The sequence below is a fragment of the Motacilla alba genome, chromosome 2, assembly GCF_015832195.1.
Source record: "Motacilla alba alba isolate MOTALB_02 chromosome 2, Motacilla_alba_V1.0_pri, whole genome shotgun sequence".
In the NCBI taxonomy this organism is placed as follows: domain Eukaryota; kingdom Metazoa; phylum Chordata; class Aves; order Passeriformes; family Motacillidae; genus Motacilla; species Motacilla alba.
Genome location: NC_052017.1, coordinates 45,084,683 through 45,111,793, shown reverse-complemented (window position 1 = coordinate 45,111,793; position 27,111 = coordinate 45,084,683). Strand labels below are relative to the sequence as shown.

General features: G+C 46.0%; 2 protein-coding genes across 7 annotated transcripts in view; one reads left to right on the top strand and one right to left on the bottom strand.

Moving 5' to 3' along the window:
* ZDHHC3 (zinc finger DHHC-type palmitoyltransferase 3) overlaps positions 1–11,073 on the top strand; it is a 37,810-nt gene extending 26,737 nt beyond the window's left edge. For 5 of the 6 annotated variants that reach the window (XM_038127106.1, XM_038127104.1, XM_038127105.1 and 2 more), the window contains exon 7: positions 7,432–11,073. In XM_038127106.1, coding sequence (XP_037983034.1) covers positions 7,432–7,674 — 243 coding nt within the window. In that variant the 3' untranslated portion in view covers positions 7,675–11,073. Of the gene's footprint in view, positions 1–1,870; positions 3,531–7,431 lie in introns of those variants that run through there. The other variant, XM_038127109.1, reaches the window with a different exon arrangement.
* Positions 11,074–11,364: 291 nt separating this feature from the next.
* On the bottom strand, positions 11,365–25,901 carry TGM4 (transglutaminase 4). The gene is made up of 14 exons (XM_038127102.1): positions 25,758–25,901; positions 22,174–22,353; positions 21,935–22,038; positions 21,481–21,610; positions 20,714–20,832; positions 19,281–19,388; positions 18,536–18,710; positions 17,884–18,022; positions 17,523–17,626; positions 16,028–16,279; positions 15,037–15,384; positions 13,493–13,662; positions 12,882–13,018; positions 11,365–12,396 (listed from the first exon to the last, which is right to left on the bottom strand). Exons 1-14 carry the CDS (start codon positions 25,771–25,773, stop codon positions 12,255–12,257), a joined length of 2,124 nt encoding a protein of 707 aa, XP_037983030.1. The 5' UTR covers positions 25,774–25,901; the 3' UTR covers positions 11,365–12,254.
* Positions 25,902–27,111: the final 1,210 nt, after the last annotated feature.

The window sequence follows — 27,111 nt, the reverse complement described above, 5'->3', positions numbered from 1 at the left end:
GGACAACTCTTCTTTCTTCCCCTGCCTCCTTTAGGTTTCTTTCCCCTTGTTTGCCCATGGCCAGTTGAAGCTAGAGTAGATGTTTTTGCTGCTGTCAGAGAGCTGTGACTGGCATTATATGCCGTACAAGCCCATTATTCTGAGCCTTTGTTTGCAGCGCTTTCCTTAATGCTTGGCTTCTGCAAGAGGCTGATGTTCCACCTGTCTGTGTTCAGAGGAAGACTTCACTGTGCTTTCTGATGGGGCAAGCCCCAGGAAGAAGTACAGTGTGGTACAGATCCCGCTGAGCTTGTGTTCAGTAGTAAGCGTGTAAATTAGCAATGCTGCCTGTGAAATTATCATTTGAATTTCTCTATCTTTGGAACTTGTCAAGAATTTTAAAAAACTGCTTCCTATGGGGCACCCAAATAAATCCCCAGATTTTCCCTTCCAGTGTAGTTCTGGGGACTCGTAGATGTTAAAGGAACAATGCCACATTCTAAAATAAAGGAATGAAATATGGTCTCCCCCGTTGGGTTGTGGGTTTTTATTTTTGGGGTTTTTTTTAATATGTTCCAGTAAGGATTCTGCTCTATGGAATGTTGGTTTGTTGCATTGTTGGTTTGCTAGCATTGAACAGAAGCAATCTGTTTTGAGCAGAGGAATATTTCCAGGTGAGATTCTCGTGGTGTGCTCTCTTGCAGTGTTCTAATTTGCATTTAGAGACAGGGCTGTATGTTGCCCTTTTTTCACCTTTCTATTCCAGTCACTGGGAGACTTCATTCCTCATCTTGAGTATGCTGTCCCACCAAGATGGTTCCTTTCTGCCTGTAGGGACCCGGAACCCTGGCATTTTGCTGTTGTCTTTGAAGGTGACATTAGCAGGGATCAGCACAGCTCCTGCAGCTGACCCATGTTGTGTTCATCAGAGCTCCCCGTGTCAGTAATTTGAGGCACACAGATGTATTGCAGTGCATTACTGTGTAGCGTGGGAGACACATGTAGGTCAGGAGGAGCCTTGCCTTGCAAAAGATGCAGAGTCAAGGAACTGGGTGATCTGCCAGCTGCTGCTGCTGCTGCCCGTGGGAGAGTGATGCTCTCCAGTGACTGCTCTTACTCATTGTGCTTCTGTAGCAGCCATAAATGGCTTTCCTGAAAGACCAAATTCACTTCCTGGGCTTCAGACACAGTATGGGGTTTTATTTTCTTTTAAATGTTTAACTAGTGAATGTTTCAACTGATTGCTTGATGGCTTATTTTTGTTCTGCCTCTAACCTTTACTAAACAATGCCAATGATTTCTTCAAATCAGTATTTTATTTAACCCTCTCTCCCTGCTGTCAGCCCATGCATGTTTTAGCAGTGATTCTAATGACACATGAAGAGGCACCAGGTAGACTCGGCTACACTGAGCCATGGGCACTTCCTGAACTTGCTTGGTGAATCTGAGAGCATTACAGAGGTTATCTTTGCGTTTGTGGGTTTTTTTTTTTTTTTTTTTTTTCTGCAAGCTTGTAATGGTTTCTTCTGAAACTTTTCCATCTGGTTAGCACATAATGCATTCAGCCATTAAAGCACATATTTTTTGTTTGGTTTTTAGTGGTGGGTTTTTTTTTTATTGGCATCAGAGGCAATTGGATGGCAGGTCGTAAAAAGGTTCTGAAGTATGTAGGTCTGAAGAAAGTGGAAGCAATTTTATTTCCAAGGAACAGTTTCTAGCTTTAGTATTTTTTAATATAAAACAGTGAGAAAAAAAGGAAAGGCAGTACAGATGCATTTGTATTTTCTTACTCTGTCCTTTGGACGAGGGGTAACTGAGAGGAGACCTTTCCCCAAATCCAGAGCTACAAAATCTGAGTATTTGACTGAAAATGTCATATTTCTGTTTTCAGGGAATAGAACAGTTGAAAAAGGAAGAGAGAAGATGGGCTAAAAAAACAAAATGGATGAACATGAAAGCAGTATTTGGCCATCCGTTCTCTATAGCATGGCTTAGCCCATTCGCAACACCAGACCAAGGAAAAGCAGACCCGTACCAATATGTGGTCTGAGGAATTCCTGACCAGCATTTCCACTAAAATAGAAACATATTACAGCACTACTGTTACAAATTTTCCATGAATGTTTAAAACAAAAAGCAAAATGAACTTTTTTTATGTCTATTAAATGGCTGATAATTGCAGAGGAAAAAAAAGCCCTGTGTTCCACCATTTTAGATAATTCTGTATCTCTGGCTGAAACTGCTGCCTTTTTTTTTCCCCTTTTTTTTCCTTTATTTTTTATCCCATTAACTTTACTGGCATTTGTTTCTCTTTGCTTTCTGTATGGCATCACTAATGTGAAGGGAATCCTCTCTTCTCTGTTATGATCCACCTCTTCTGAGTAAATTCTCATGCTGTCTCCTGACTGTGATGAGCTCTGTGGATGACATGTGAGTGCCAACAGCCCTACACAGCCATCTCTGGACTTCCTGAAGGAGCACATTGCTCTTTCATAAGTGAACTTGAACAGGGAAGCAGATACTTCACGTACCAAAAGGTGCAAGACCAGAAGGCAGCACAGCAAGTGAGTCAGTTGACCTGGAGATCACAAACAGTTAAAATACTTAAAAGTTGCCAACACCGATTCTCACTCCACCCTCCTTTTTCCTTCCAGCCACAGAACTGATTCCATCTTTCTGGCATTATTTTATCTGTTCCCTCCCTTGTGTGCAGGAAATTGTTGCCCCTGTAGGATAACTGTGGCAGATTTAGAAGACTCTTTGGATTATTACATGCCTTACACTTCCAGGAAAGAAAGCAAGCTAATTTTCAAGTGTTTAGAATAGCAGAATCATGTTTTTTGATGTGTGTTTGTCTTGGTAAATGACTTGTTAGAGCAATGCCTGCTAAACAGTGTTAACGTGAAAAACTGACATGAATGCCCAGATTACTATAAAGACTAATATTGATGGGATGTGTAAGTGTTCCAGGGTGATTGATTCTATATTGTTAGCTTTGCCCTGGTTTAGAGCTTTGTAAATCTTTTCTCCTGTTTATGCATACATGTGTGTGTGTGTGTAAGCACACACACATATATGCGTAAGGGTTTGAAATTGGGAAATATTTATGGTAAGGAGCATGCATGCTGTTATGAACTGTGTGGTGATGAAAAGTGGGAGGGACAGAATGCATTCCAAAAACGGGTACAGCTAAACCATTCATAATTCCAACTGTTAATGTTAATTACAACATCTTGTGTTCAGGCAGGAATTTTGTTATATTTTTGATTCACAACTCCCATGGGCTCATCAAATGAATTGCAAACAGAGGAAATACACAAATCAGCTGCATCTGTGACTTCCAAGGAATCTTTTCTTTCCTTGGTTTAAAATATTTTTTTGGAAACTGACCTGCTTAGACTGCTTCAGAGCCACGGGGAAAGGGAGGGAAGTCAGGGAAGGAGAAATTTAATGGATGTCTCATTTTGGAAGTAATGTGAATGCTGCATCTTTTCAATCTGTTAATGCTTCCATATGGAAAACAAATGCAATAAAACTTTTCCAAAAACTTGTTTCCTGTTCTTTCTTTCTTTCTTTGTTCCAAATCTTGGGAAAAATCTGTAATGGTTTTCTGAACTTTCACTTCTATATGCAAGCAGGCAGAAGCATATAAAAGTTAATTAACTTGTGTGTTCAACTTCTAAGTTGAAAAGTGAGTTAATTGGTAATATACTGATCTGTTAATCAGTGGTTTATTTCAGCAGCTGGGAGAGGCTGTAACTCTGGTTTGAGTATGTGATGGTGTTTCTCAGAGAACCTTAATTGCTAAGCTGGATCTTGGGCCGTGGTCAGTCCAGCCAGTGAGACACATGCAGGTGATAATTTGAACTGGCAGAGAATCTGGCCCTAAAGCTGCCTTGATGCAAAATCAGATGTATTGAGGGGAGAGGCTTTAGTCACCTAGGCAATTAAATAATGAATGCATCTCTCAGTACTTCACTGCTTCAAAAATTGTTTTGATTGCAAATTCTACATTCCAGTTTGGGTTTATTTTAATTACCCTTATTAGCTATGTGTTCTGGAGGAAGATTATTGACATTGTTCTGGCCTTTTGACCTTTGTGGAAAAATGTGCAACTATTGAGTTTTTCTTGTTACAAACCAAATGCAGATTGTTATACAGCATCATATAGTACTGAGATTTTCAGTCAAACCCTGTGTTTTGTCTTTCAAATGAGGCACCATCACAGAAATGCCACTGGTACCTGTCATGTGTGTGGTGATAACCAGGGCCTTCAGATTTCCTTGCACTGTACAGCTTTCTTTGATGCAATTGGAATGGTGCTAAAAGTCAGTCAGTATTAGTATGAGAAATGCAGACTTACTGGTTTGCTGATGGAAAGTATTTTCTTGGTCAGGACTACCTGATTTCAGGTGTTGGTTCTGTTTTAGTGTGGCCAAGAGAAATTGAAGGACAAATTCAATCAGAGCACTTGTGTTTTAAAAAACCAAGTGGTGCTCCATGCAGAAATGTATGAAGGAACTGCTGTAAGAGAATTTCTGCCTTAATCATGATTTTCCAATGGCAATGCTTCCTGTGTCTTCTCCTTAACCATCAGTTTGTCTCAATGCTTGTCTTTTTGGTTTGCTCTTTCCTTTCACATCTTAAAAGTGCATTGAAAGAAATGAATGCATTTCTTCTAACATTCAAGAGCTGTCCTGCAGATTGCTTCTGGGTCAGACCATGCAGCCCACCATCCTCCTCTGGCACTGGGCAGGAGCAGATACCAAGGGCAATAATTGAAGAAATGGGTATTATTCTACAGCATCACAGTGGTCACAGGTCAACCTTGTCTAACTGTCCCCATGTTTGCAATGTTGTGCCTTTTACTTAAAAGAGGAATGTCCAGTATCTCATATTTCTCAGGGTATGTCTTTTCAGTATTGGTTCAAAATTATGTAATTTGAAATAGGGAAAGATGATGCTTTCTATGCACTTTTTCTTTATTAAGTGGAATAGCTGCATGATGGGAAAGAGAAAGAGGTGTTTGTTTAATTCAATACAGAAAATTCTCACTTTGTAAAATCATGGTGAGAGATTTATGTAAGTATATTTATTTTTAAAGAGTTTAATTAAACAGTAGTGAAATGTCTTTAACAGCTGTGCATTCCTTCCATCTCCCTTAGATTCTTTTTAAGGCATAACCTCATGCCCTACTGACCATGTGGCCAGCAGCCAAAATTAGATCAAGATACAATTATAAAACTTCTGTTTATTTTGAATACATGCTGTGAAGGGATTAGTGAGGTCAGGTTGGGAGAGAGAAAGTATGCCCCTGGCTGTTCTGATGAACTGCTCCCTAATTGGCATTAGCATAACCTCAGCCTGACCTTGCTTATTGCCTTGGTTAGCAGATGCTGATAGGAGCAGGTGAGCAGTGTTTTTGGGGGGAGGGAATGAGGGGTTGCTGCCCAGAAGTGTTCCAAATTTGTTTTCCCAGTGTGGAGGGCAGCAGGGATAGAAACGGATTACACAAATGACTGAGGGCAGGGTTGAAGCTTGTGCTCTCAGGGAGGGGTTTAAATGCCTGATGTCTGTCTCTCCTCCTGCTCTGTGCTGCTTGTTTTCCTTCTCTCTAGATGCTCACACAGTAAGTGCTCCAGCCGTGCTCCAGCCACTTTGTTACTAACACACGGGAAACCTCTGCAGTTCGCTAAGGAACAGCGCACAACCAAAGGTGGTCTCCTGCTTTAAGCTGCCAGAGCTTCTGCTCCCTGGTTGCACAGCCACTGGGTGCTGGAAATGCAGTATCCTGGAGGAAAAGCTCGTGGTAGTGCTAGAACACTTTGCCAGGGGTCTGCTGTGCACAAACTCTGCTCCTCTCCAGCTTGCCCAGCAGGGAGGTAAGGCCAGGCTCTGGCTGTGGCACACAGTGTGGCATCCCAAGGGACCAGAGGCTGCAGGGGATTCTCCCTGGAGCCCTTGAAACGGTACATTTGCAAGCTTGGGAGCAGGGTGAGGTGCCACAGGCCTGTGCTTAGCATTCTAAATCCTGCAGGGCCTGGATTTTTCCCAAATTACAGCCCTGAGGAATTCCGATTTGGTATTGCGTCGTTCCTTTCGGCACGTTGACTGCTGGGTTTCTCTTAAGTCAGCACCAGAAATGGGGCATGAATGAAGGAATGAAGTTCATAAAAGCTTTGCACGCAGCGCTTTGGTTTATGGTGTGCTTTCTCCTGGGTCTGCTTGTGCTGACTCAGTGTTACTGCAGACTGAGCTGCTGCTGTTGTCTTATTTGTGAGGCTGACAACTAGTGCAGCTGTGGTGCCGCTGAGCTGCTGCGTGTATTCCTTTCCCCTCGCTGCAAAGCTTTGAATGTTTTGTGTGTTGTTAAGAAAAATCTGTAGAATTGGGATGTGAGAAGTGTACTGTTCTTCTAGCTCTTCTAAAACTGTTCTTTCTTACAGTTTTAACCCAATTTGCATATTTTTTTCCTTTTCTTGAGTTTCTTAAAACTTGGATCCCAGTATTCTTGCTTCTCTAAGAACAGACTTTCTGTGTGGTCACTTGTATATCATCACAAGTGGATAATACACAGCTGCAGATCTGACTCCTCTCTTACATGATACAGAAGATGGGCATAAAAATGGTGCCCTATTTCACACAGTGGTAGCCTTAAAAAAATCATTAAGAAAATAAATTTTAGTTTCCTATTTCTGCGTGGAGAAGACTATCAGGAAAAAAATGTCCCTGCCCAGATTTGATGGATCTGTTCTTTAAGTACAATCAAAATGTTTGCTTTACTAAAAGTGACTTTCTTGGAGGGAGAATGAATCAGAATATTGACTGACCAAGGCTCCAGTCCCATTTTGAAGCCTCCATATTAACCTGTACTGATTGTCTCACCTCCCAGCAGGTTATCTGGCTTGCATTGTGATTTGTCTTTGACAATTTGGTAAATGGAAGTTGTGTTCTTAAATATTTGCTCTTAACTGGCACAGAGTGAACTTCTAGTGACTAGCCTAGGTGTGGCAGTGGTAAATTCCTGATTGTTGGGAAAAGGTGCAGTATTTTGGCTGTGTCTGAACTATTGCAAAAAATTCCCAAACAAGGTGAAACTCTTAAGTTGTAACTGTATTTTGTCACTCCTTGGAAGGATTCGAAAAGATATGTGAGAAAAGGTCCATGTTTCCCAAAAGGCTGGCTTTTCAGAAGCCATCCCTAAAAATCAACTGATTCCAAAATACATCAGCAAGATTCAGACTGTCCATGAATTTGATCTTTTGTGAGGGTTTTGCTGTTAAATTTAGAGATGAAGCTCTCAGTAATGCAGAGTGTCTGTCTTCATAGTTAACTCAAACTGGAATAGCACCAACCTGGCTATAGGTAGGCAGTTCTGCATGTGCTACAGTGCTTGGTGCTCAAACACCTTCTGTAAGTGTGAGATGACCATAAACTGTTCTCTTCTTGCAGGGTATTGAGCGACTTAAAAACCAAAAGCCAACCTGGGAGAAGATCAGCGGCTGGGAAGGAATGAAGCTGGCGTTTGGAGGTGCCTTCTCCCTGGGTTGGTTCAACCCTTTCTCAAACCTGAACTGCGAGAGCCCAGCGCCGGCTGAAGCGGTGGCAGCAGCTCCTGCATCTGAAATAATGACCCAAGAAGAAATCGAGCAGTTTCTGGCTCGAGATGTTGCCATCCAAATGTTGCGTGAATAAGCAAAGCGTCCTTCTCCTCCAGGAGAAGCTTTCAGGTGTTTTTTTTTTAAAAATAATTACTTGTGCTGGAGATTTAAGGGTTGCTTTTTAACATACTTTCTGGTGCATTGAAAAATTCACGAGTATTGGTCTGGAACAGACGCTACAGCACTAGCAGAAGCAATGCAAATCTCCAGAGAGAGCTTCATAAGTGATGGGGTTCATAAGCTCCTTTTCAGACCTGTGTCAACTGCTTTATCGGTCTTTTCTTACATGGCATTTAAGGACAGTTTATAATTGTCAGATAGATTGGATCCAGTTCCCAGAAATGTGCCATCCTCTGGAGTCTGGCTAATCTTTTTTTCATACAGCCCTTTGGAGGACTAAATGTGTGATGGCAAGATTGGGCAGCTCTGAAGATTTTCAGGAAAAGTGCATCCTCTTTAGCCCGTCTCATCCCATGGGTGCTGCTTGTGGGTTATGAACATTGGTAGTGCACTGGTCTTAGCAGAGGTGGGATGCAGGGCTATGGATGAGCTCACCCTGGGTGTAATTCCTTTGGGTTCTGAAATATCTCCAGGGGTTAATTTTTACCCTCTGTGCTTGTGAGACTGCCCAGGACTGGTGGTGCTTGTCAGAGGTGGTGGTGGCCTTGTGATGGTGCTGGCAGGAGCATTGACCCATGGCCAGTGCAGCCAAGAAGGGGCAAGTGTTGGCTGGGATGCTGAGCTGCTGGTGCTGGTGGGGGGAAGCTTTTCCCCCGGGCTATGGTTCATTAGCATGTAAGATGTGTGGAACGGGAGCTGCCTGGCTGAGCTGTGCAGCCCAGGGAGCAGGGAAGCAGTCTAGGCCAGGTACCAGGGCTATTTTTGCAGTGAAAGAGAGGGCGATGTGAACACCCTGTGGTAGAGGTACTACCTCTCTCCATTTGACGTGTCTAATTTAGATGTTTCTCTTTTCTTGGTAGCTAAAGTTGGTAGAGAATGAATAATGCCTCCTAATCTAACTGGGTTTAACATTGTCCTACTAGTATGTGCCATTACTCCAGGTTTCCTTTACCAATTTTACAGCCAATCCCTGGGGAATGCTGGTGAACCTGTAGAAGGAACACCCATCACCCGAAGAGAGTATCACTGCAGGAGGCAGTAGGTGCAGCGAAGTCCTGCAGAGGTGTTGCCAGCTGCTGCATTCAGAGGCACTGCAAACACCTGGCATCCTCCAGATGTCAGGCTGCTTTTAATTTAGACTGGTCTTCATGTGTGTTTTTGTTGCTCTCCTGTCATATCCCTTAGATTAATTGTCATTAAATTTGCAGGAGACTAGAAATATAATAGTGGTTTCCCCCCACAGAACATTCTTGCTTTTATCTCCCCCTCCCCCATAACCTGAACCAAAGATAACTGCTTCCTCTCAAAAAAAAGAGAAAGGAGGTTTTGGGATGAAGCATGGTATTGTGAAAGACCTATATGAAGTTTTTATTATTTATAGGAGTAATATCAAATGGAATTTGTGCAAGAGGTTTTTTTTTCTGTTTATTTTTAACCCCTCGCAAAGCATCTTTGTGTGCATTAATTGTGTGACATTCAAGGCTACTGTGGAGGGTGAGATTCTCTCCTGGACTTGTCCTCTGCCACAGCAATCCTTTTTTCTGGCAAAGGTAGTGGGAACAAATAGAGTGCCCTGGCTGCTAGGGGCACAGCTTCACCAAAATCCAGGGGGTATTTCTGAACAGTTGTCCCATTCCCTGTTCCCTCTGGATGTCTCTTTGTCAGTGAAAAGTAGATCTAGAGAACATCATTAGAAATTATGTATTTATAACCTTTAGGTTAAAGGGAAACACCCCCCATTTGAGGGGAAGTGAAATATCCTCTCATGTTATTTAGTCATGAGGTCTTGAATGTCTTTGCCCTGTGCAGCAGGGTGTTGAGGGAAGAAGCTCTCCTCCTTCTGCACTAGCCTACATTCATCTCTGTCAGCATCCCACAGGACAGGGATGTCAGGGACATACACAGGTCTGTAAGGGATTTCCTTAGGGAGGAATGGCATGTTGAAAGAGGAAGAGTAAGAGTGCCCTTTTTAGCTCATGTTTTCTAATTTTGCCCTGCTGCTCCACCTCTGCATCCAGAGGTGCTGTGTCTGCAGTGAGAATGGTGCTACAGGGCTGAAAATCACCTTGAGGCAGGCGTATAGGGATGTCAGCTTGGGAGAGAATCCGTGTGCTGCTTTCCAGGGATGCTTCTCAGGACAGGGACCCTACTCTGGGACATGGCTTTGGGTAGGCATGGATGGAGGCAGCCAAATTTCTCCTCCACTCTCAAACCTGGTTCACTTCATCATGAGAACAGTTGTCATTTGTTCTGTTTCCCACCTCTCCTGTTGTTCCTCAGATGCTGGCATTTCTGGGTTTGGGTTTTGTTGGTTTTTTTTTTGATAGGGGAAACAGAAAAGTAGTGTGAAGAGGAGGGTAAGAGCCAGAGCAGTCATCTCCTCTCCTCCAGTTACAGTCTGAATGAGACAGGGATGTGTCCCTGGGCCTTACACAGACCATGGATGGCCAGCTCCAGCTGTGGTGCCCACGAGACATGGCAGGGTGACTTCCTATGCCCAGCAAATCAGTTCTGGTGTTTCTTGGCTGTCAGTCTCCCTTGGCATCTCCCAGAGTCCCAGTACCCCTTGGTGTATCTCCTTTCTGTCTCCCCGTAGTATGACAACTGTCAGAAATCACAAGTCTTCACAAATTGGAAAAATCTGTTTTATCCACAGCTTTTGTATAAACCTCCTTCTTTAAGGATTGACTGCTAGCTTGAAACCAAACATGATTTACATGGAATTGAAACTAAGCTCACTGTTTTCCTTCCCTTCCCTGTACACACTTCTTGCCCTTTGTTAGAGCATGCCTTCATGTTCAGACCATGCTGCTATGGTCCTGGCTGGCTCGCCAGGTCCCAGGAAAGACATTCTGGAGAGCCTGCTTGTAGTGCCCTAAATTTATGGGCTAGGGAGGATGCTCCCCCTGCACTGCTCAGTGGGACATGGTCTGCTGAAGATCCCATCACTGCTCTGATGTGAGGTGTTAATATGTGATGGACAGAGTCATGGCATATGTGGAAAGTGTTCTCATACTTCTCACCTGTTGTCTTCTACAGCAGGTTTTCTATGCAAATAGGGAATTTACATCTTGTGAAAAAATACATTTTTTGCTGTTCGTAACTCCTTTTGTGCCTTCGGTCACTGCTGTACTTTCTAAAGAGCTAATACTTCATCTGCCAAGCACCACCTGCTCCTCCCTGCTCTGCAGACATGAAGCGCATGGACCCTGCACCCGTGGAGGTGGAGCTCCCACTCACTGCTGTGCCACCACAGGACGTGGCCTTTTGGGGACCCTGTGCTGCTGTGGGCAACATGACACTGTGGGCAGAGGGGCAGCAGGGGTCAGGGCAGCCTTGACCCCCTTCTGTGGCCTGGCAGCCACCGGCATGCTCGTCTGGGAGTTCCCCAAATCTTTGAAACGCAGAAGAGTGGTTAAAACCTTTTTGCCTTTTTATGTCCTTTTTTCCCTCTTCCCTTTTTATGGGCTGGCACATAACCAGATGTAGTCACCATTTCTTTTTTCCGCTCCACTGCCTTAATGCTTGAGCATTTGCCTTTTAAATAAACAGATAAATGACTCCCTATACTACTGCGTGACCTGATTTCCTCTTTACTTGTGGAAACGCTGGCAAACCCAGTGCCGCTCTGCTGCTGGCCATGCTATGGGACAGGGAAATCCCTTGCTAAAGGTGGGCTCAGGAGTTGCTGGGGTGTGCAGTGCAGTGGTGGGCTCCAGCTGTGCACAGCAGTTGTCTTCTCCAGTGTGACTGTGGCTGGAAGAGTTCCTGGTGTACACTGCCATTGAGGTTCTTCCTGTAGTCCAGCAGCGTTCAGGGTGGAAGGGGAAGAATAGAGGTTGTACATTTCTAGGGAAGCACTAGTAATGAATGCTGCTGGAGATGGCACATCTCCCAAAAATGCCTGAAAACCCCCAAAAGCAGTGGGATAGGGAGATGTATAAAAAATGGTGTTTGGGGAGACTGTGCTGGGTTTGCTCTTTCTGAGCTCTAAAGACAAGGAAAGGCACGTGCTGGTACATTCCCCAGATGGTCAGCTGGGAGAAGAGTGAATTACCCAGGAGGGATTTGCTTGAAACGTTCCTTGAGGTGCACAGCAGCCCTTGGTGCAGCGAGGCCCCTGTGTGTCCTTCTGTGTAGGACCACAGCACCGCTGCCCCTCCCAGGCTCACACCCATCTCTGGCTGAAGCTGGTACCAACACGAGCTCCAATCCCTGGTCTGAGACAGGAACATCCCCTTGTGGGTCCAGAGCCCTCCCAATGTGACAATACCATCAAACCAAATTACACAGTCAATTTTCTCCATCTTTATTGAATCACAATTAACTGCAATCAATGCAACTGTGCCCTTAAGGCAGTTTAATTCCCTTAGCTCTATGGCATTTTTGCTCTTTACTTTAGAAGTACTGTGCAGCAATCAGGAAGGCAAGAAGTGCCCAGAGATGCGATACATTTAGCAAGGCCAACATTTGCACGCTGACAAGGCACCGATCCTACTCGGTGATGAGGATGCCCTTCTCTGTAGAGATCCCTTTGATCTGGTTTGAGATCAGCTTGGCTACAATTTTCTTCTCTCCTAGTCTTGTCGGAGTGCATACTATTTCAGACTTCATGATCCTGCCAGGCATTATATCCCTGAGGACAAAGGAAAAACCAAAATAGTCCCAGCATGAATGAGGGTTATTTGCCACTTTTGAATAATTTCTCTTAAAGAAATAGTCACTGCATGTGTTTAGGGTGGGTATTCCCCTTCCCCCATGACCAATTTGCAAATGGGGCCTGGCATGGTGGTACTGCCTGGTGGTCCCAGTGATCCTGGGGACCTTCCCCAGCATTCCCTGTACTGCTGAAACACCAAATTCAGCTCTGAATGAAGCAGCTGTGCTCACACTTGTTGGGCAGCACAGCAGGAGCATGGGGGGAGTCCCTGTCACGCCCATCTTCTCTGAGCCTGTCAACTGCTGTGTGGGTCTTTCTGGCCAAATGTGGTGCAGTTTCAAACACAGCTGGCAAAGGTCCCTCTTACTGCAAATCCCCTACTGCTTCTTCAAGGATATTAAAGAAAAACAAACCAACAGAGCAGAGTCCTGCCATGATAATTTCATTGGCCATCTCCTTACCCCTGCTCAAATGTTGTCATCTTAAATATGCCCAAGCCCTCCACCAGCAGCTTGCAGTTTTCCAGGGTCACATTCAGCTTGTTCTTGAAGATGAACGCACAGTTGAAGTCATTGTACAGTCTGGCTGTTTCTGGCATCTGGCAGAGGAGGAAAGAGAGAAACAAACCCAAAGACTGGGGATTAGAGGGGTAATAAAGATGCCAGAGCTGCTGCAGGTTTGCTCACCACCAGCATGGTAGGGGACAACCCCTTCATATCCTTTCCACCCACCCGAAGCACTGTGTTTTCCCAGATGTTTTCTCAACACATTTTTGCTTCAGGAGGAAGAGCTGTGGGCTTGGAGATGGGCCCTGTACAAACTGCCCTCTCCCATCCCCTTCCCTCCAGCAGCTCCTGCCTTCCCCTTTTAGATGGGGCAGTAATAAAACTCATTTCATGGCCACTTTCTACCTTCAAATTAATGCTGAATAGCCAAATAAGATGCCAAGAACTGAGCATCCCAGGAGGAAGCTGTAGGGAGATCCCCCTGGGAATGCTAGCACCACCGTGGTGCTGCAGTGAGCAGAGCTTTAACCCTTGTCCTCCCGGAGCCCAGCTGGCAGCTGCCTCACCTGGACAGTGATGGGGGGATACTGGAATCTCATTGAGGTCTCCTTTGTGAGTTTGTCGTTTGTTTCCTTGACCTCGGCAATGGCAGTGATAAGGATGAGCACTTCATCTTCCACGGAGGACAGTGTCTTCATGTATGCATCAGGTGCTATTTTCATGGGGATCTGCATCTCTGCAGGAAAGAAAACACAGCTTGATGTTTCATCACATGCCCAGGAATTGTGTGGCAAAGTCGGCTCTGGTGGCCGGTGTCCCAGGATGAGCCATATTTTCTGAGACCATCCTGCTTTCCTTTCAGGCCTAGTCCCTGCAGGGGGAAGCCCTGGCTGAGTGGGTGGTACCTGGCACATGCAGCCCATGGGAAGGCTGGCTGAGTCCCACCATGGCCCTGCTCAGACAAGCACTGGGCTCACATCCAGCACCTCAGCAGCCCTCATCCCTGGCTGCCCCAGCACTCAGGAGGAGGCAGAAGAGCAGGTGGTTGGGTACACCTAAGCCTGCACCCCCGAGGGTTTCTCTGCCTGCTGTAAAATTGCTGGCTTTCCTTTTGCTTCAGATTTTATCTTTGATTGGCTGGACAACCTTCCAGTGGCTCAGAAAAGCCACGAAGTCAGCAGTGCTGGTGCTTGAGCATTGCTTTAGCTGCAAAGCTTCCTGGCTTCTGGGAATAAAGCAAAAAATGCTTGTCCTTTTCCCTAAGGTTATACATGTATGTATATATGTATGCAGGTATATATGGGGCTACCTTTGTGTCCTGCCCTGCTGCATTTTGACAGCAACAGTATATGAGTGAAAACACTCAGCGCTCATCAACAGCAAATATTTCTTTTCTTTTCTTTTCTTTCTTTTTTTTTTTTTTTTTTTTTTTTTTGTGAGTGATTCATGCTAGGAATCAGCGAGGGTTGTTAATTATTTATCACTCTTTAATCTCTTGTTTAGCAACTTTCAGTTACATTGCTTGGGATCAAAAATACAACCCAGGTTACTCAAAGATATGCAAAGCACAGCAGCAAAGAAGCTCCAGGGATCAGCCAGGCAGGGAGTTGTGAAGTGGGAATTTGCTTCGGCAAAGAATTCAGAAAATAACACTCACCAGCATCACCACCACCCAAATTAGAGTGACAAACAGAAGAACAAAAAAAGGCTGAAATTTCCAGCCATCTAAATCCTGTGAGGGATCTGATCCACATGGATGCACACAAAGCCTGTGGTGACATCTTTGATGTTCAGACAGTGAGGACAGGAGGGAGATGCTTTAGCACACCTTGCTCACGCCATGAAAACCTCTGTCTGCCCACACTGATGTATTCCTAATCACCTCCTTGAAGCTGCAGCAGGGCCTTCATGTTTTGGTCCCTGCTACAGAGGGATCCCAGTCTGTAACTGAGACTTCCAAATGCAGTGAAGAGGGAGATAGGCTCTAGGCAGGCAATTTCTGCTCTTCACAGAGTACAGAGCCATACACTGGTCTATAGTGGAGCCAGTACAAACGCCAGACTGCCACAGTAAATTAGTCTACAGAACACAGCAAGCTTTCTGTGCTTACCAGATGGGCCCTCAAGATTGATGGTCTCCTTGATAGTTCCAAGATTGGCCTGAACTTTTCCAGTGTAGTACTGCAGCTGGCAGGAGCCAGTAAGGTTAACGGTCCAGTTCCCAGGAGCAGAGACCTTCACTGTGATGGCCATTTCAAGAGGATTGCCAGGATGCAAAGGTTCTGTATTGGTTATCTCCAGGTGAAGCCCAGTCTTGGTGACTGGCTCCTTCAGGACCAAAGGCTGGGTGTTGACGCCTAGTGTCTGCATGGTCGAAGCGTAGCCTGAACGAGGCATCAATCCCGAAGGGCGTATGAAGCTGTTAGCTCTTTCCATGGACATCCTTTCCTCTTTGGAGCCTGGATGAAGAGAAAGATGGGTGACAGCTGTATCTCAGTCTCCTCACCCAGAGCTATCTTCCCTTTATTTATGCTTTTGCTGATAAGCAGAGAGGATGTCAGAGCACCTCCAGCCTCTGCTTAGGACAACTTCTTGGTTTAAGGTACCACAAAATCTAACTGTAGCATTCTGGTCTGGAAGAATTTCCTGGAAGAGACAATTTAGAAGATGGATAGTCTTAAATATTTCAGCCTGATATTTTTTTCCCTCCTCACTGAGAAGGTTTTGACAATCTAGGACAACATGGCTGGATCTGGAGAACTGTGGGATTTTTGTTTTCCAAAATGGTTTGGGGGATGGAAAGACAAAATGAAGAAAGGAAAAAATAAAGCAAAGGTCAGTGTGACACGAGGTCCCTCACTCATCCCATTTCTTTCACTGTCTGGAAGCTTGCTCGTGTCCCTGAGGAGCAGCCTATAGGTGTCACTGCGGGCATGAGGATGCCCGGGAACAGTGCTGCCTCCGAGGGTCTCCAGGCCTTAGGCCGAGTTTGCCACTGCAGCTACTCCTGCAGTTTTTTCCTGGAAACAACACGTGCTGTGGGGTGACCTGCAAGGTCGGGGTCTCCTCTTTGGCACTGTGTCAGAGGATGGGGGCAGTTACCTTCGGGATACTTGTACTCCCGGGTGATGTCTACCCGCCTGTTCTGCCCCACGGCTTTTGTGCTGATGTTCTTGCCGATGGCTTGGGTCTCCATGCCGACTTTGAAGTATTTATCCTTGCCGTTCACCTTCTTGACGACCCAGTAGACTCTGTCAGCGTTCACTTCCGCGTAAACGAACTTGGCATCGTAGGGCAAGTACACATCTCCTTCCCGGACAGCCTTCACTGGGCATGGCCCACACTGGAAACGACCTAGAAAGGGCATTCAATATCAGCTGGTTTTCCAAACACCTGCAGTGAATCCAGTTTTTCCTCCACACTCAGACAACACTCAAGAAGGAATCTGTGGCCATGGCAGTTGACACTTAGCAGCAAACAGCCCTCCAACTCACAAATGAACTCCAAAACCTCTCATCCCACAGCTGCTTGGGAATTTTTTATAGATGACCAAGGTCTGGTAGGAGCTTTTGCATGTTTCTCCTCACTTAGATAATTTTAAGGTTAGAAAGCCACAGCTTGGTTTGATGAAAGGAACGGAACATAATGATGCCTTGTCCAAACACAGGCAATGTGTTTTAAAGAAGTAGATAAAAGAATGTAAAAGTAGGCACACAGGATGCTAAACATAGCTGGAACCAGTAGATAAACAGATAATGAGGAATATAGTGGCTTTTGTGGCAATGTTATGTGACAAGAAACAACAGCACGTGCCCTAAGAGAAGTTCATGTTTCATCTCTAACGCTGGGGGTGCTTAGTGAGTATGACCACAAGAGACCTCTTCAGACAGCCCCCCAGGACCATAAAAGGCCTTCCAGTAAGAGGCAGATGCAAGCAAATTAGTTCTAGAAGAAGTGATGTTTATGTATTAGCCATAAATGAATATGTATGATCATGATGGAATAAATACCTTGTTGTAAAGTTCGATGATACACCCAATCAGAGGAAATACCCTCTGGGTGTCCAGCGTGCTGCAATAACGAATACCTGCTTTCTAATGCTTCAGAATTGTGTTAGAAAGTTTACTCCTTAGCCAATTTCAGTATCAGGTTATGAAGTCAGCTGCGTCCAGACACCTGTGTTTGATCTCTAGGCAATATTCCACTTTCTGCGCTTCCCTGAGGATTATCCTTTTGGTTTTTTCCACCTTCAAATTCTCTAAACCTGTGCAGGGAGTGTAGTCACCAATTTTAGTGGTCACTCCTCTCATCTAACAATGAACAGGCTTATGACCCCAATGACTTAGATGTCCTCTAACCTCTGAAACAAAGTTCACATTCCCACACGGTTGATTTTCTGCCTGCCAAGAAATGCTGTTCCTTCCATCCTGGGCTGAGGTGGCAGCAGTGAGACCTGCTGTTTTACAGTGTCACTGCCCCGGTGCATGAAGTTGTATGTGGGGAGTACCTGGTTTGCTTAGTGGGAAGTATGTTTTTCACACAAAATGTCCCTGCCTCCCTCAGGAGTTGCAGAAGAGCCTCTCTAGGCAAATCCTACCTTGACTTTGCTCCTGAGGGGTTGAATCAATTGCCTGCCAGCCACTAAACCCATTTGGTATGTCTGTTCTCTTCATCCAGGCATCATTCCACACGTGGAAGTTCCTGCGTGCATTTGGGTTGGAAAGAAAAGGAGTGAGTTGTTACAGCCTGAAGAATTATGATCTCCTCCCTTAATCCTTTAGTAAGGGCAGATTTAATGGGTACTTGCAGGTAACCCTGTAAAACCCCTGGCGCTCTCTCTCTCCCGGGCAACAAAACCCAAGCAGTAGTGAAATTCTCAAAGGAATTGCTGGGGCTGGGAAATGGGGCACTGAAAGGCAGCACAGGGCATAGGAAGTGTTAGCCCCACTTGGCAGTACCAGACAGAGTCGAAGGACAATGAGTTCAGCTTTTCTCCTTTTTCGTTCAGGTAAATGTCAACTCTCAGGTTCTCCTCTGTATCGTGGGCCGCGTCGAAGGTACTCACACAGCGGCATGGCACTCCCAGGCAACGCATGACTGCAGCACAGACAGACAAAACATGGGGTCACAAAATCCCTCAGACTGGTGGGCATCCTCTCATCTGACCCCTCTGCCCACTCAGGCTCCTCTAGAGCAGGTGCTCAGGACTGTGTCCAGATGGCTTTTGAACATCTCCAAGGATGTAAATTCCATAACCTCTCTGGGTACCCTGTGCCACTGCTTGGTCACCCTCACAGTGAAAAAAGCTGTTTTCCCAGGTTCAGACAGAACCTCCCATGTTTCAGGCTGTGCCTTTCACCTCTCTCTTGTTTTGGGCATCTCTGAGAAGAGCCGGTCTGCACCTCACTCCTTCCTGTCAGGTATTTACACACAAGGATCAGACCCCCAAAGCCTTCTCTTCTGGCTGAGCAGTCCTGGCTCCCTCAGCCTCTCCTTACAGACAGACTCTGCCACCTTTGTTGCTCAGAGCCACAGTAATTTGGCTTATTAGCACAGCAATTGGGGTGTCAGAGAAGGGAGGCAGGTCACTCTTCACCGTTCACTGTTCACCTGTGTTGAGGACTCCTGCGAAGACCCAGCACTGGCCATAACGGACCGGCTTCTTGGTTTTGTAGTACTTCTGCAAAATCATGACACTCCCAATCCAATCCATAGGGGATGTTCCATTGATGTAATTCCCTGACCAGTTCCCTAGCAGGACTCCACTGTCATCGTTGGCATTAACCTGTGACCGCACACACACACAAAAAAATTAAGGGATGAAGATGAATGAGGCTTAAACGCCAGGGTCTCTGCCCACTCAGTGGCTTCCCAGGTGCTCCACAGCCATGTGGGACCCATCAAGGCTGCTGTTCCTGGCTGGGGGCTCCCCTGGTTAGAAAGTCTCCACCTGGATACCTAGAGGGAGGTGGCAACTCTGCTCAGGGCAGTAAAAATTAACTCTGCATTTTGTGTCTTAAACCACAGGGCTCCAAAAGGGTCTCACCACAGGGCTCCAAAAAGGTCTCACCACAGAGAGTAGCTACCCACCCAAAACACAACCATTGTGTTGGCCCTACCAACAAAACTGATGAGGAAGAACAACCGCTGAGGCAGCTGCAAGCTTTAGAGATGGGAACATGCTATAATTTTGTTTGCTCTTCCCTCCACCCAAAAATGCCTTTGTCTCTTTGCTTGCAGTTTCCCAAAGGAATCCCTTTCAGATGCCTCCTGAAATGGTGTTCATGGCCCCAGGGAAAGAAGAGCAAGTAAGGACGAGGTAAGATATGAAAGGGCAAAGCAAAGAGAGGCTTACCAAAGCAGACATGGCTCTGGACACATGTGCAGGATCCCTTCTCTCAGTCAGACTGAGATTGCTTTTGTCCAGCAGATACATGCAGGCATCCAAAACAAATTCCTCAAACTGTTTTGGGGAGAAAAATGGAGATATTTTTATATGCCGCTCTAAAACAGAATTTGCTTGTGATACTGAATTTCCAAGGCTGTGGACCTTCCCAAAGCTGTTCTCTCCAAACAAGGGTTAAAATGAAACCCAGCCTTGTAAGACAAAAGCCTGTCTTGAATGTCTTGCAAACACAGTTGGAACCTGACCCAGCAGTCTTTACTCCTGTGCAGAAAAGTCACCAACGTCATCTCCCTGCAACCCTGCAAATTACTCACAAGACTAATGAAAATTTAAGATCTCTAGTGATATTTAGTCTATTGACACAGGTACAAAATGAACCTTGGAAAAAAGAAAGGTACGTAAATGCTAATTATTACAACAAAGATTCCTAATTAGCAATTGCTGATAAAGCTCCCTGAGGTCCAGTTCAGAAAGATGTCAAACATAGGATCCAATGAAGCTTGTCAGAATATCAATATCGATTCTCATTGCTTAACAGCAGGATAAATATTAGGATAGGAACAGCCCTACAGATGATGCCCTTTGGCCCCTTTTGTGTAAAGGCATCAGTGTGAGCACCTTTGCTGGCCTATGTGTGTCCTGCAGATACGTATTCTGCAGATAACCTGCAAATATTGTAGACTTATAAAACAAAACAAAACAAAGCAAAACAGAAAAAATGCCCAGATTTGAAGGGTTTTTTTTGCTGGGGGTTTCTGTCTGGATAGGGTGCAGTATACCACGCTTGGCGTCTGTGTGCTTTGTACAGGGTGCAAATAAATCTGCTCTGGCATCCACCTCTTATCTCTAGCCCAAGCCAATTTGACATTCCTCTCCTCTGGAGTTATCTCAGAGGCAGCGTGTAGGAACACCCTTCCTGAGAGAGTGGCTGATAGTGTCCTGCACACAGCTGTCAGTGAAGGCACCACTTGAAAGGTGATAACCTCTGCCAGTAATTTTACCCTTTTTATTCCCAACTATGATGCAACAGGTAAATCAGGTTTTTTCCCCCATCAGCCCTCTCCATGTCTCATTAGCTGACTAACAGGACCTATAGTTGCATGAGAGCAGGAATTCCCTTACGGGAATTTTTTCAATCAGAAATACCCTGTCCCCAGTTTCCACATCCTTTACCAGGGGGTCACATGATCTGACTATAAATGTGCCACTAAACCCTGCTCTCCAGCTGTGGGTGGGGACACATGTAGGCACATAGGTTACTCTAAGCAGGTGAGCGCTCCCAGTAAAGCTGGCAGGGTCATTCCAGCACTTTGAGCTACTCATGGGCTTCATGCTGAAGGGATGAAGAAGGGTAATAGGGCTGTAAGACAGCTGTGTTTTACCTGCCCGAAATTCCAGGGCCTATCGTAGATGCTGTATGCAGACCCAACATAGATGTAGCCAGTGTCGTTGAGCACATATTCCTCCTTCTCTGCCTCATTGGCCATGTAGACAACATCATCTGCAGAAAAAATCCCAAACCCTCAGACGTCAGGTGGTTTGCACACCCTATATGAAACTTTCCATGGAAAGCTAAACTGGGGTAACCAAGGATCTGCAATATTCACACCAACAGATGATCATGCAGCATTCCCATTTTTTTGCTCCTATCATGAAAAATTTCCAATAAGACTAATCTTTAATTTCCCCCTGTAGGTCCATTGCTATGTGACCACTCTTCTGTTATTGCAAAAATCTTATTTATGAACACTGTAGAGTACTAGGTATACAGCAGAGAGAACTGGGGAACTGATGCCCACCAACCACACTATTTTCTATTCTGTTTTTTTTTTCTGGATCTTAAGCCAACCCAGTTCTCTCAGTTAATCTTTGGCTGGCTCAGGGGAACCGAGAGGGATGATGCAGAGGTGCAAACAGATGTGATAGATAGATGTCCCTCTATGTCCCGGCACTGGAGAATATCCAATGAGGAGCTGGCTCGTTGCTATTGTCCAGCTTCCCACTGTCTCCATGAGGATGCTGCTTACAGTGTTTTATCAGGAAAAAACAATGTATGTAAGAAAGAGAACAGGGAAAATATGAGGCAAAATTCCATCTGGGATAATCCTTGGTAGGAGTAATTATCTCTGCCAGTTGGAGGACCACTCACCTTCACACCAAGGATTGAACAAAAGGTAGATGACACCATTTTCAGGCTTGTAAATGTTACTGCCAGTCTTCACATGCAGGCTGTATTTTCCCACAGGGGCATTGGGCGAGCTGGTGACAGACAGCAGGCACTGAGGAGAGAGCAAGGAGAGATGACATGAGGGACAACACCCCACCATGGCCACACACATGGCACAAACGTGGTGCCACAGAACTGGCACGAGTGGCAAAGCTGGGGGCCATGGAGACCCCTGTGGGGAAAGAGGGGAAAGCAATGGGATAGGGCAAAGCCTGCCTGTGCATGGGGGGAGCAATGAAATAAGCAGGACAAGGCTGCTGCCTATCTAAAATCACAGAACTAAGGGAAAGCAAGGATGGGGGTATGAGGATGCTTTGCTCTATAGCTTCTGAAGGGCTTGGTACTGGGCATTGGGCCCCTTGCCCACAAGCTTTACCTCTTTGCCATTCCTCTTGACCATGGAGATTTTCCACCCATTGAAATCCTCCCGCTCCGGTTTCAGCGACAGCAGGCTCCCCCTGTTTTTCATTGGATTTTCACCTAGAAACAAGCCCAAGGCAATATGTGTGAGGGTTGTACGGGTCTGCAATTCCTGTGCAGTGCCAGGAAGAGGCAGCTGGATGCTCCCAGGGCCCTCTAGCTTTGCCTGGTGGTCCCAGAGGGACTCCTGCTTACCGATGCCAAAGCGCAGGGCCAGCTTGTCGTCAGCCCTCAGCTCTCTGTTGAGGCTGACCTGCACCTGGAAGGGCTGTCCGCGCCGCACCACCAGGTTCTTGATGTTGTACCCATTCGTGTGGTGCTCCTGGGTGTTCTGGCTCTTCAGAAGGTCAATCCCAGTGACCTTCAGGCTGCTCTCTGGAAAAACATTAGGAGAAAAGGAGAAAGGAAAAAGAAGAGATGGTAATTTTTCTCAGTAAAGACAGTTTTCTTCTTCTTAATGCAGCCCTTTGAGTCATCAAAATATCTAGAGTAACAAGAGATCTAGCAAAAGACAAAATAAAATAAAATAAATTAAAAAAAATTAAAGAAAATACACACTTCAGACCCCCTGGGCAGACATGGAGGGAGGAGGAGGCAGAATCATGCCACAGCATCTCAGGGCCGATTAGTCAGAGGGCAAGGCAGGAGCTTGTCCCTGCTCTGGAAGGATTGCTGTAGAACACTCACCACAGAGCACTGCTCCCCTTCAGGGGGCTGCTTTTCCCATTTGGCTTCAGCAGAGATTTACTCCCCAGCAAAAATCCCTTGCAAGTGCCTTGCTCCCGTTCATAACCAACATACCAGCTGATTTTTAAGACACAATATTTAAAATGACTGCCTCCTCTCCTGCAACCCTGGATGGGACCAGGGCCAGGGAAAGCCTCAGCATCTCTGTGCCCAGTGGCTCGTGGTTGAGGGCTGTGGCATAGGAGTGGAGCTCCAAGAGGCACAACCCAGTGATACATCTGAGCAAAAAGAAAGCCCTCAGCTTTGAATGATGATGGAAATTTGGGGGTCACTGCATCAGGCTTTGGCAGGCTGCCCAGTTGTGACAGGAAAAGCCAGAGCATGCTGGAATGTGGCTGAGCTGTACTTCTTCGGGAGCGTTTATGTCTTGTACCTGCCCATTAAATATCCTCAAAGGATGAATTCCGTGTGAACAGCGGGGAGTAACAATACCTCATAAGCACTCTTCTCATGAGTGATTCAGATGAAGACATGGGAGAGGCAAAAACGGGTTACGGTAACTTTGATATTAGCAAGTCAAAAGCATAATGGTTGAAGAGATTAATTCACCAAATGTCTTGACAGATTTGCATGGTACCTGGCAACCATGTTAATTTGAGTATCAACAAGAGCCATGCCTAACAGAGAAGAGGCTGGAATCCGCTGGTAGCTGGTGTGGCATGAGAGATGCCACATGCAGGGCTAGTCCCAGGGCAGGCTGAAATCAGCAGCACGCTTCCTCCTGCAACCTGTGCTGTGCAGCGACTGCAGCCCTGAGTAAACAGAACCGACCACCCACGGATCCCCACCATATCTCTGCGTATTTCTTCTTCGTAAACATATAAACCATATTTCTCTTAATTACATACCAGATATAATTGGCACAACAAATAGACTTAAAATTGACCAGCATATTTTGTTAACCAGCTTAATATTTGAGTGCTTTTTGTTTGCTTGCTGCATGCCAGTAGCCAGCCTTGGGCTGATATTTTGCGCAATGGGGTGTGTGTGCATTTATGTCAAAAAATTTCAGCTGGAGATAGCTGCTTAACCCTCTTGAGGACAAAGAGGAAGTGCATCTTCCTCAGAATTAAGAAATCTCCAAACACTAAAGTTGCTCAACCTTGTTCTTTATGGAAAAACCTGGCACTGGGCTGAGAAGATACCAGAACGCCTTGGTCCTGGGGGAGAGGGATGCACAGGGATATGAGAGTTGAACACGTAGGATAGCTATGGGAAAGGGCCCAAGGAAATCCATCCATCCAGCATTTCTTAACTTAGGGACTGCATATCCATCCCATTTCTGGATATCACCAGTGGTGTTGAGGATGCACAGGGAACATTCACTGACAGCAGCTGCCCTAGAATATGGCCTGACCGTGCTGAATGCTGTGCCAAAGACCTGTCTCCACTCAACGCTGCCCGTCAATTGTGCTGCATTTATTCCTGTGCAAACACACCTGCGATACCCTGTGACCTGACTGGCACAGTGTCCTGTGCCAAGGAATGCCTCAGAGCGAGCCAGTGGCGCACCCATCTCCACATCCGAGGGGGCTTGGCCGCAGCTTGTCTTCCCTGGGCAACCCTCACCTGCTGCTTTTGTCTTCCTGCCTTGCTTCCTGCCCTGGGCATGGAGCCGGGCCCCCACAAACCCTGTGTCTGGCTGCCTGCAGGCACCTTATTGTGCCAACATGGAAATTCATGATTTATAGAAGAGCTGAGTATACCTAGAACGCGCAGGACAGAGGCTCAGGCTGTGAGAGGCAGTCCTGTTTGTGCTCATTCATGGGCCAGGCCAGAAGCAAACCCAAACCTCAAATCCTATCAGATTTCTTTTCCTTTTCTAATAGAAAAAATACAAGGCAGTATTTTGTTGCCTAGTTCCATGATTTATCCCCTATAGAGCTCCTTTCTATGCTAACCCACAAGCCCCATTACATCACTGCCTGCCTGGAGAGATGTTCAGAGCTTCAAGAGAACAGTGATCAAAGATGGGCATATGAGACCTTGTCACTGATAAGTATGTGGGGCCTTTTTTCCCTTATGATGAGGAGGTGATGGGGTTTAAAAAACCTATCAATATGAAGCAGGGTATTTATAGTATGTCTGGCTTCAGTGGGAAACAAGGGCTGCTCAGAAGGACAGAAGGGAATTGGGATGAGAACTGCAGTTTTTTGAGAGAGCATAATTTGGATACCTGCACTTACTCCTGATTTTTGCCCAGCCTCCAGGCAAACACTCATGCACATCCCAGAGATGTGAGATCACATCCCAAAGATGCTGCAGTCCAAGACTTCCTGGAAAATTTCAGCTCATCCATATTCAGAGTACAGAGGTTTGAAATTGAGGGACTCAGAGTGGTGTTAAAACACCCCTCCCCTCCTGAAAGCCATGGAGACCTGCTCCCAACTCTGCTGCGGGCACCATCCAGCCCACATGGGCATCTGCTCAGCTACATCCCAAACCCCAGGGGTTTTGGGCATTCTGGGGCTGGGCTACCCAGTGGTGCTGGTTCAGCAGCTGCTGCAGGAGTGCAGGAGCATGCAAGAGTGACCCAGGCACCTTTCTAGGTAGGTGCATGATCTGACAACAGGGCAGGCAGGACAGACATGGGACAGAGCTCAAGCCCAAATAAATTCTCCTTTTGGTTATTTTGAAACTTCCTTCAGATGCTATCAGCCATCACTAAAGAGCAATAATCTACATGACAAAGTAGCCTGAAAGAAAGAAATTATTTTAATATTGATGTGGAACAAGTTTAAAAGAGCTGCATTTCTTTCCCATTATCACTGACAGAACTAGATGTCTACAGGTTGAAGAACAGTGATGAAAAATGAGCTGTGTCTTGCAGTTAGTTTACCAATCTGTCAAAAACAGAATTTGCACAGCCAGAGCAAACTGATCCCCTGTGAGCAGCGCTGGCATCAAAACTTCTTTCCTCAAGGTGTCACCCATGGCAAATCAGAGGGCTGAGAACCTCTGGAGCTGCCATTCTCCCTGCAGGAGACTTGCCAAACTTCACACCTAACATATGTCAAGCATTAAAAACTCACCAGTGTTGCTGAACATGGTTCTTGTCAGAGGTTCTACCCGAGATGCTTGCAATGCCAGCAGCTTCCAAACTCCTGAGCAGTCTCTGCCACTTGCTTCTGAGTGTGGAGAAGGAAGACAGGCTGCCCTTTTTATCTGTGTCTTGCTCTGAGGTGTCAGCAGGTCCACTGCCAAGGGGTGGTGTTTTGAGAAAGGAAGTTCCCGAGGGAAAAAAAAAAAAAAAGACTACAACTCCCTCTGCACATAGTCAGACCCTGAAAAACAGCGAAACTTAAATCCCGACTCACATGGAAGGTGAATTTGCATAATCAGATGACAAGTGGACAGACCCTTCACTGACAAACAGTAAAATCACAGGCTAGGTGAGTAACAAGAATTCACCTATGCCCTAATATCCAGGTCACCAGGACTGCAAGTCCAGGGCTAACTTTACAAGGAAGCGCACAAACATTTAATCCTTAGGAGAACAGAGTTCCCCTTTAGGACCAGTCTAACATTCTTATAAGTTAATGAGGTTTGTGTCATCACATTTGGGACACAAATACTTGGAGCCGTGGGCTAAAATCTGGCATTTACACGTATGGGTTGAAAAGCTGAAGGATGGTCCACTGGCCTCCTCCTCACAGGACGAAGTGGACTTAAGGGAGATAGCCCAGTGGGAGCACTGAGTGGGAAAGAGGAGAATCAGGCTATGTCCAGGACCAGAAAGAAATGTAGTGGAACAGGAGCTGTTTTCTGGCTGCTCTTTGCTGACAGCTCTGCCAAAGGTCTCTGCCAGGACATAGTTGAACATGCCCCACTGCTACCCCGGTCCTCAGGGCGACCACAGATGGAGAGATGAGCCTACACCACAGAGAGGGGAGCTGGTGGTATACAGGCCAGCAGTGACACGGGCAAAGTGTCCAGAAAGAGATACAAATGTCCCCAGGCACCCAGAAACTTAGAGGTGGCTCAGCTGTGGGAGCAGCCTCAGCCTCCTGATGACTCCCTCAATGGGGGCAGCCCAAGGTTCAGCAAGGTAGAATTCTGCTTGCAAGGCTGCCCCGTCTAAATGTATGTTCTTCCTAAAGAAGATCTCCTTGTGGAAGCCTTCAAAGGCACCGACTTTTGTCCACTGGTTTAAGTAAGCAGGTATTTCCTTTTAGGAGGACTGCTTCCCTTGGTGCAAACGTGCAGCTGAGTTAGCAGATACCACCCTCTGAGCATGTCACTGCTTGCTGGCAGGTGTATGTTGGGTGTCCTCGCTTGAGAGCATGACTAGGGCACCACAGGGCACCGAGGGTTCAGCACACATCCATAATCTCACCAGACATCTGAAGATGAACAAGAACATTGGAACCACCAATGTTCTTAGCA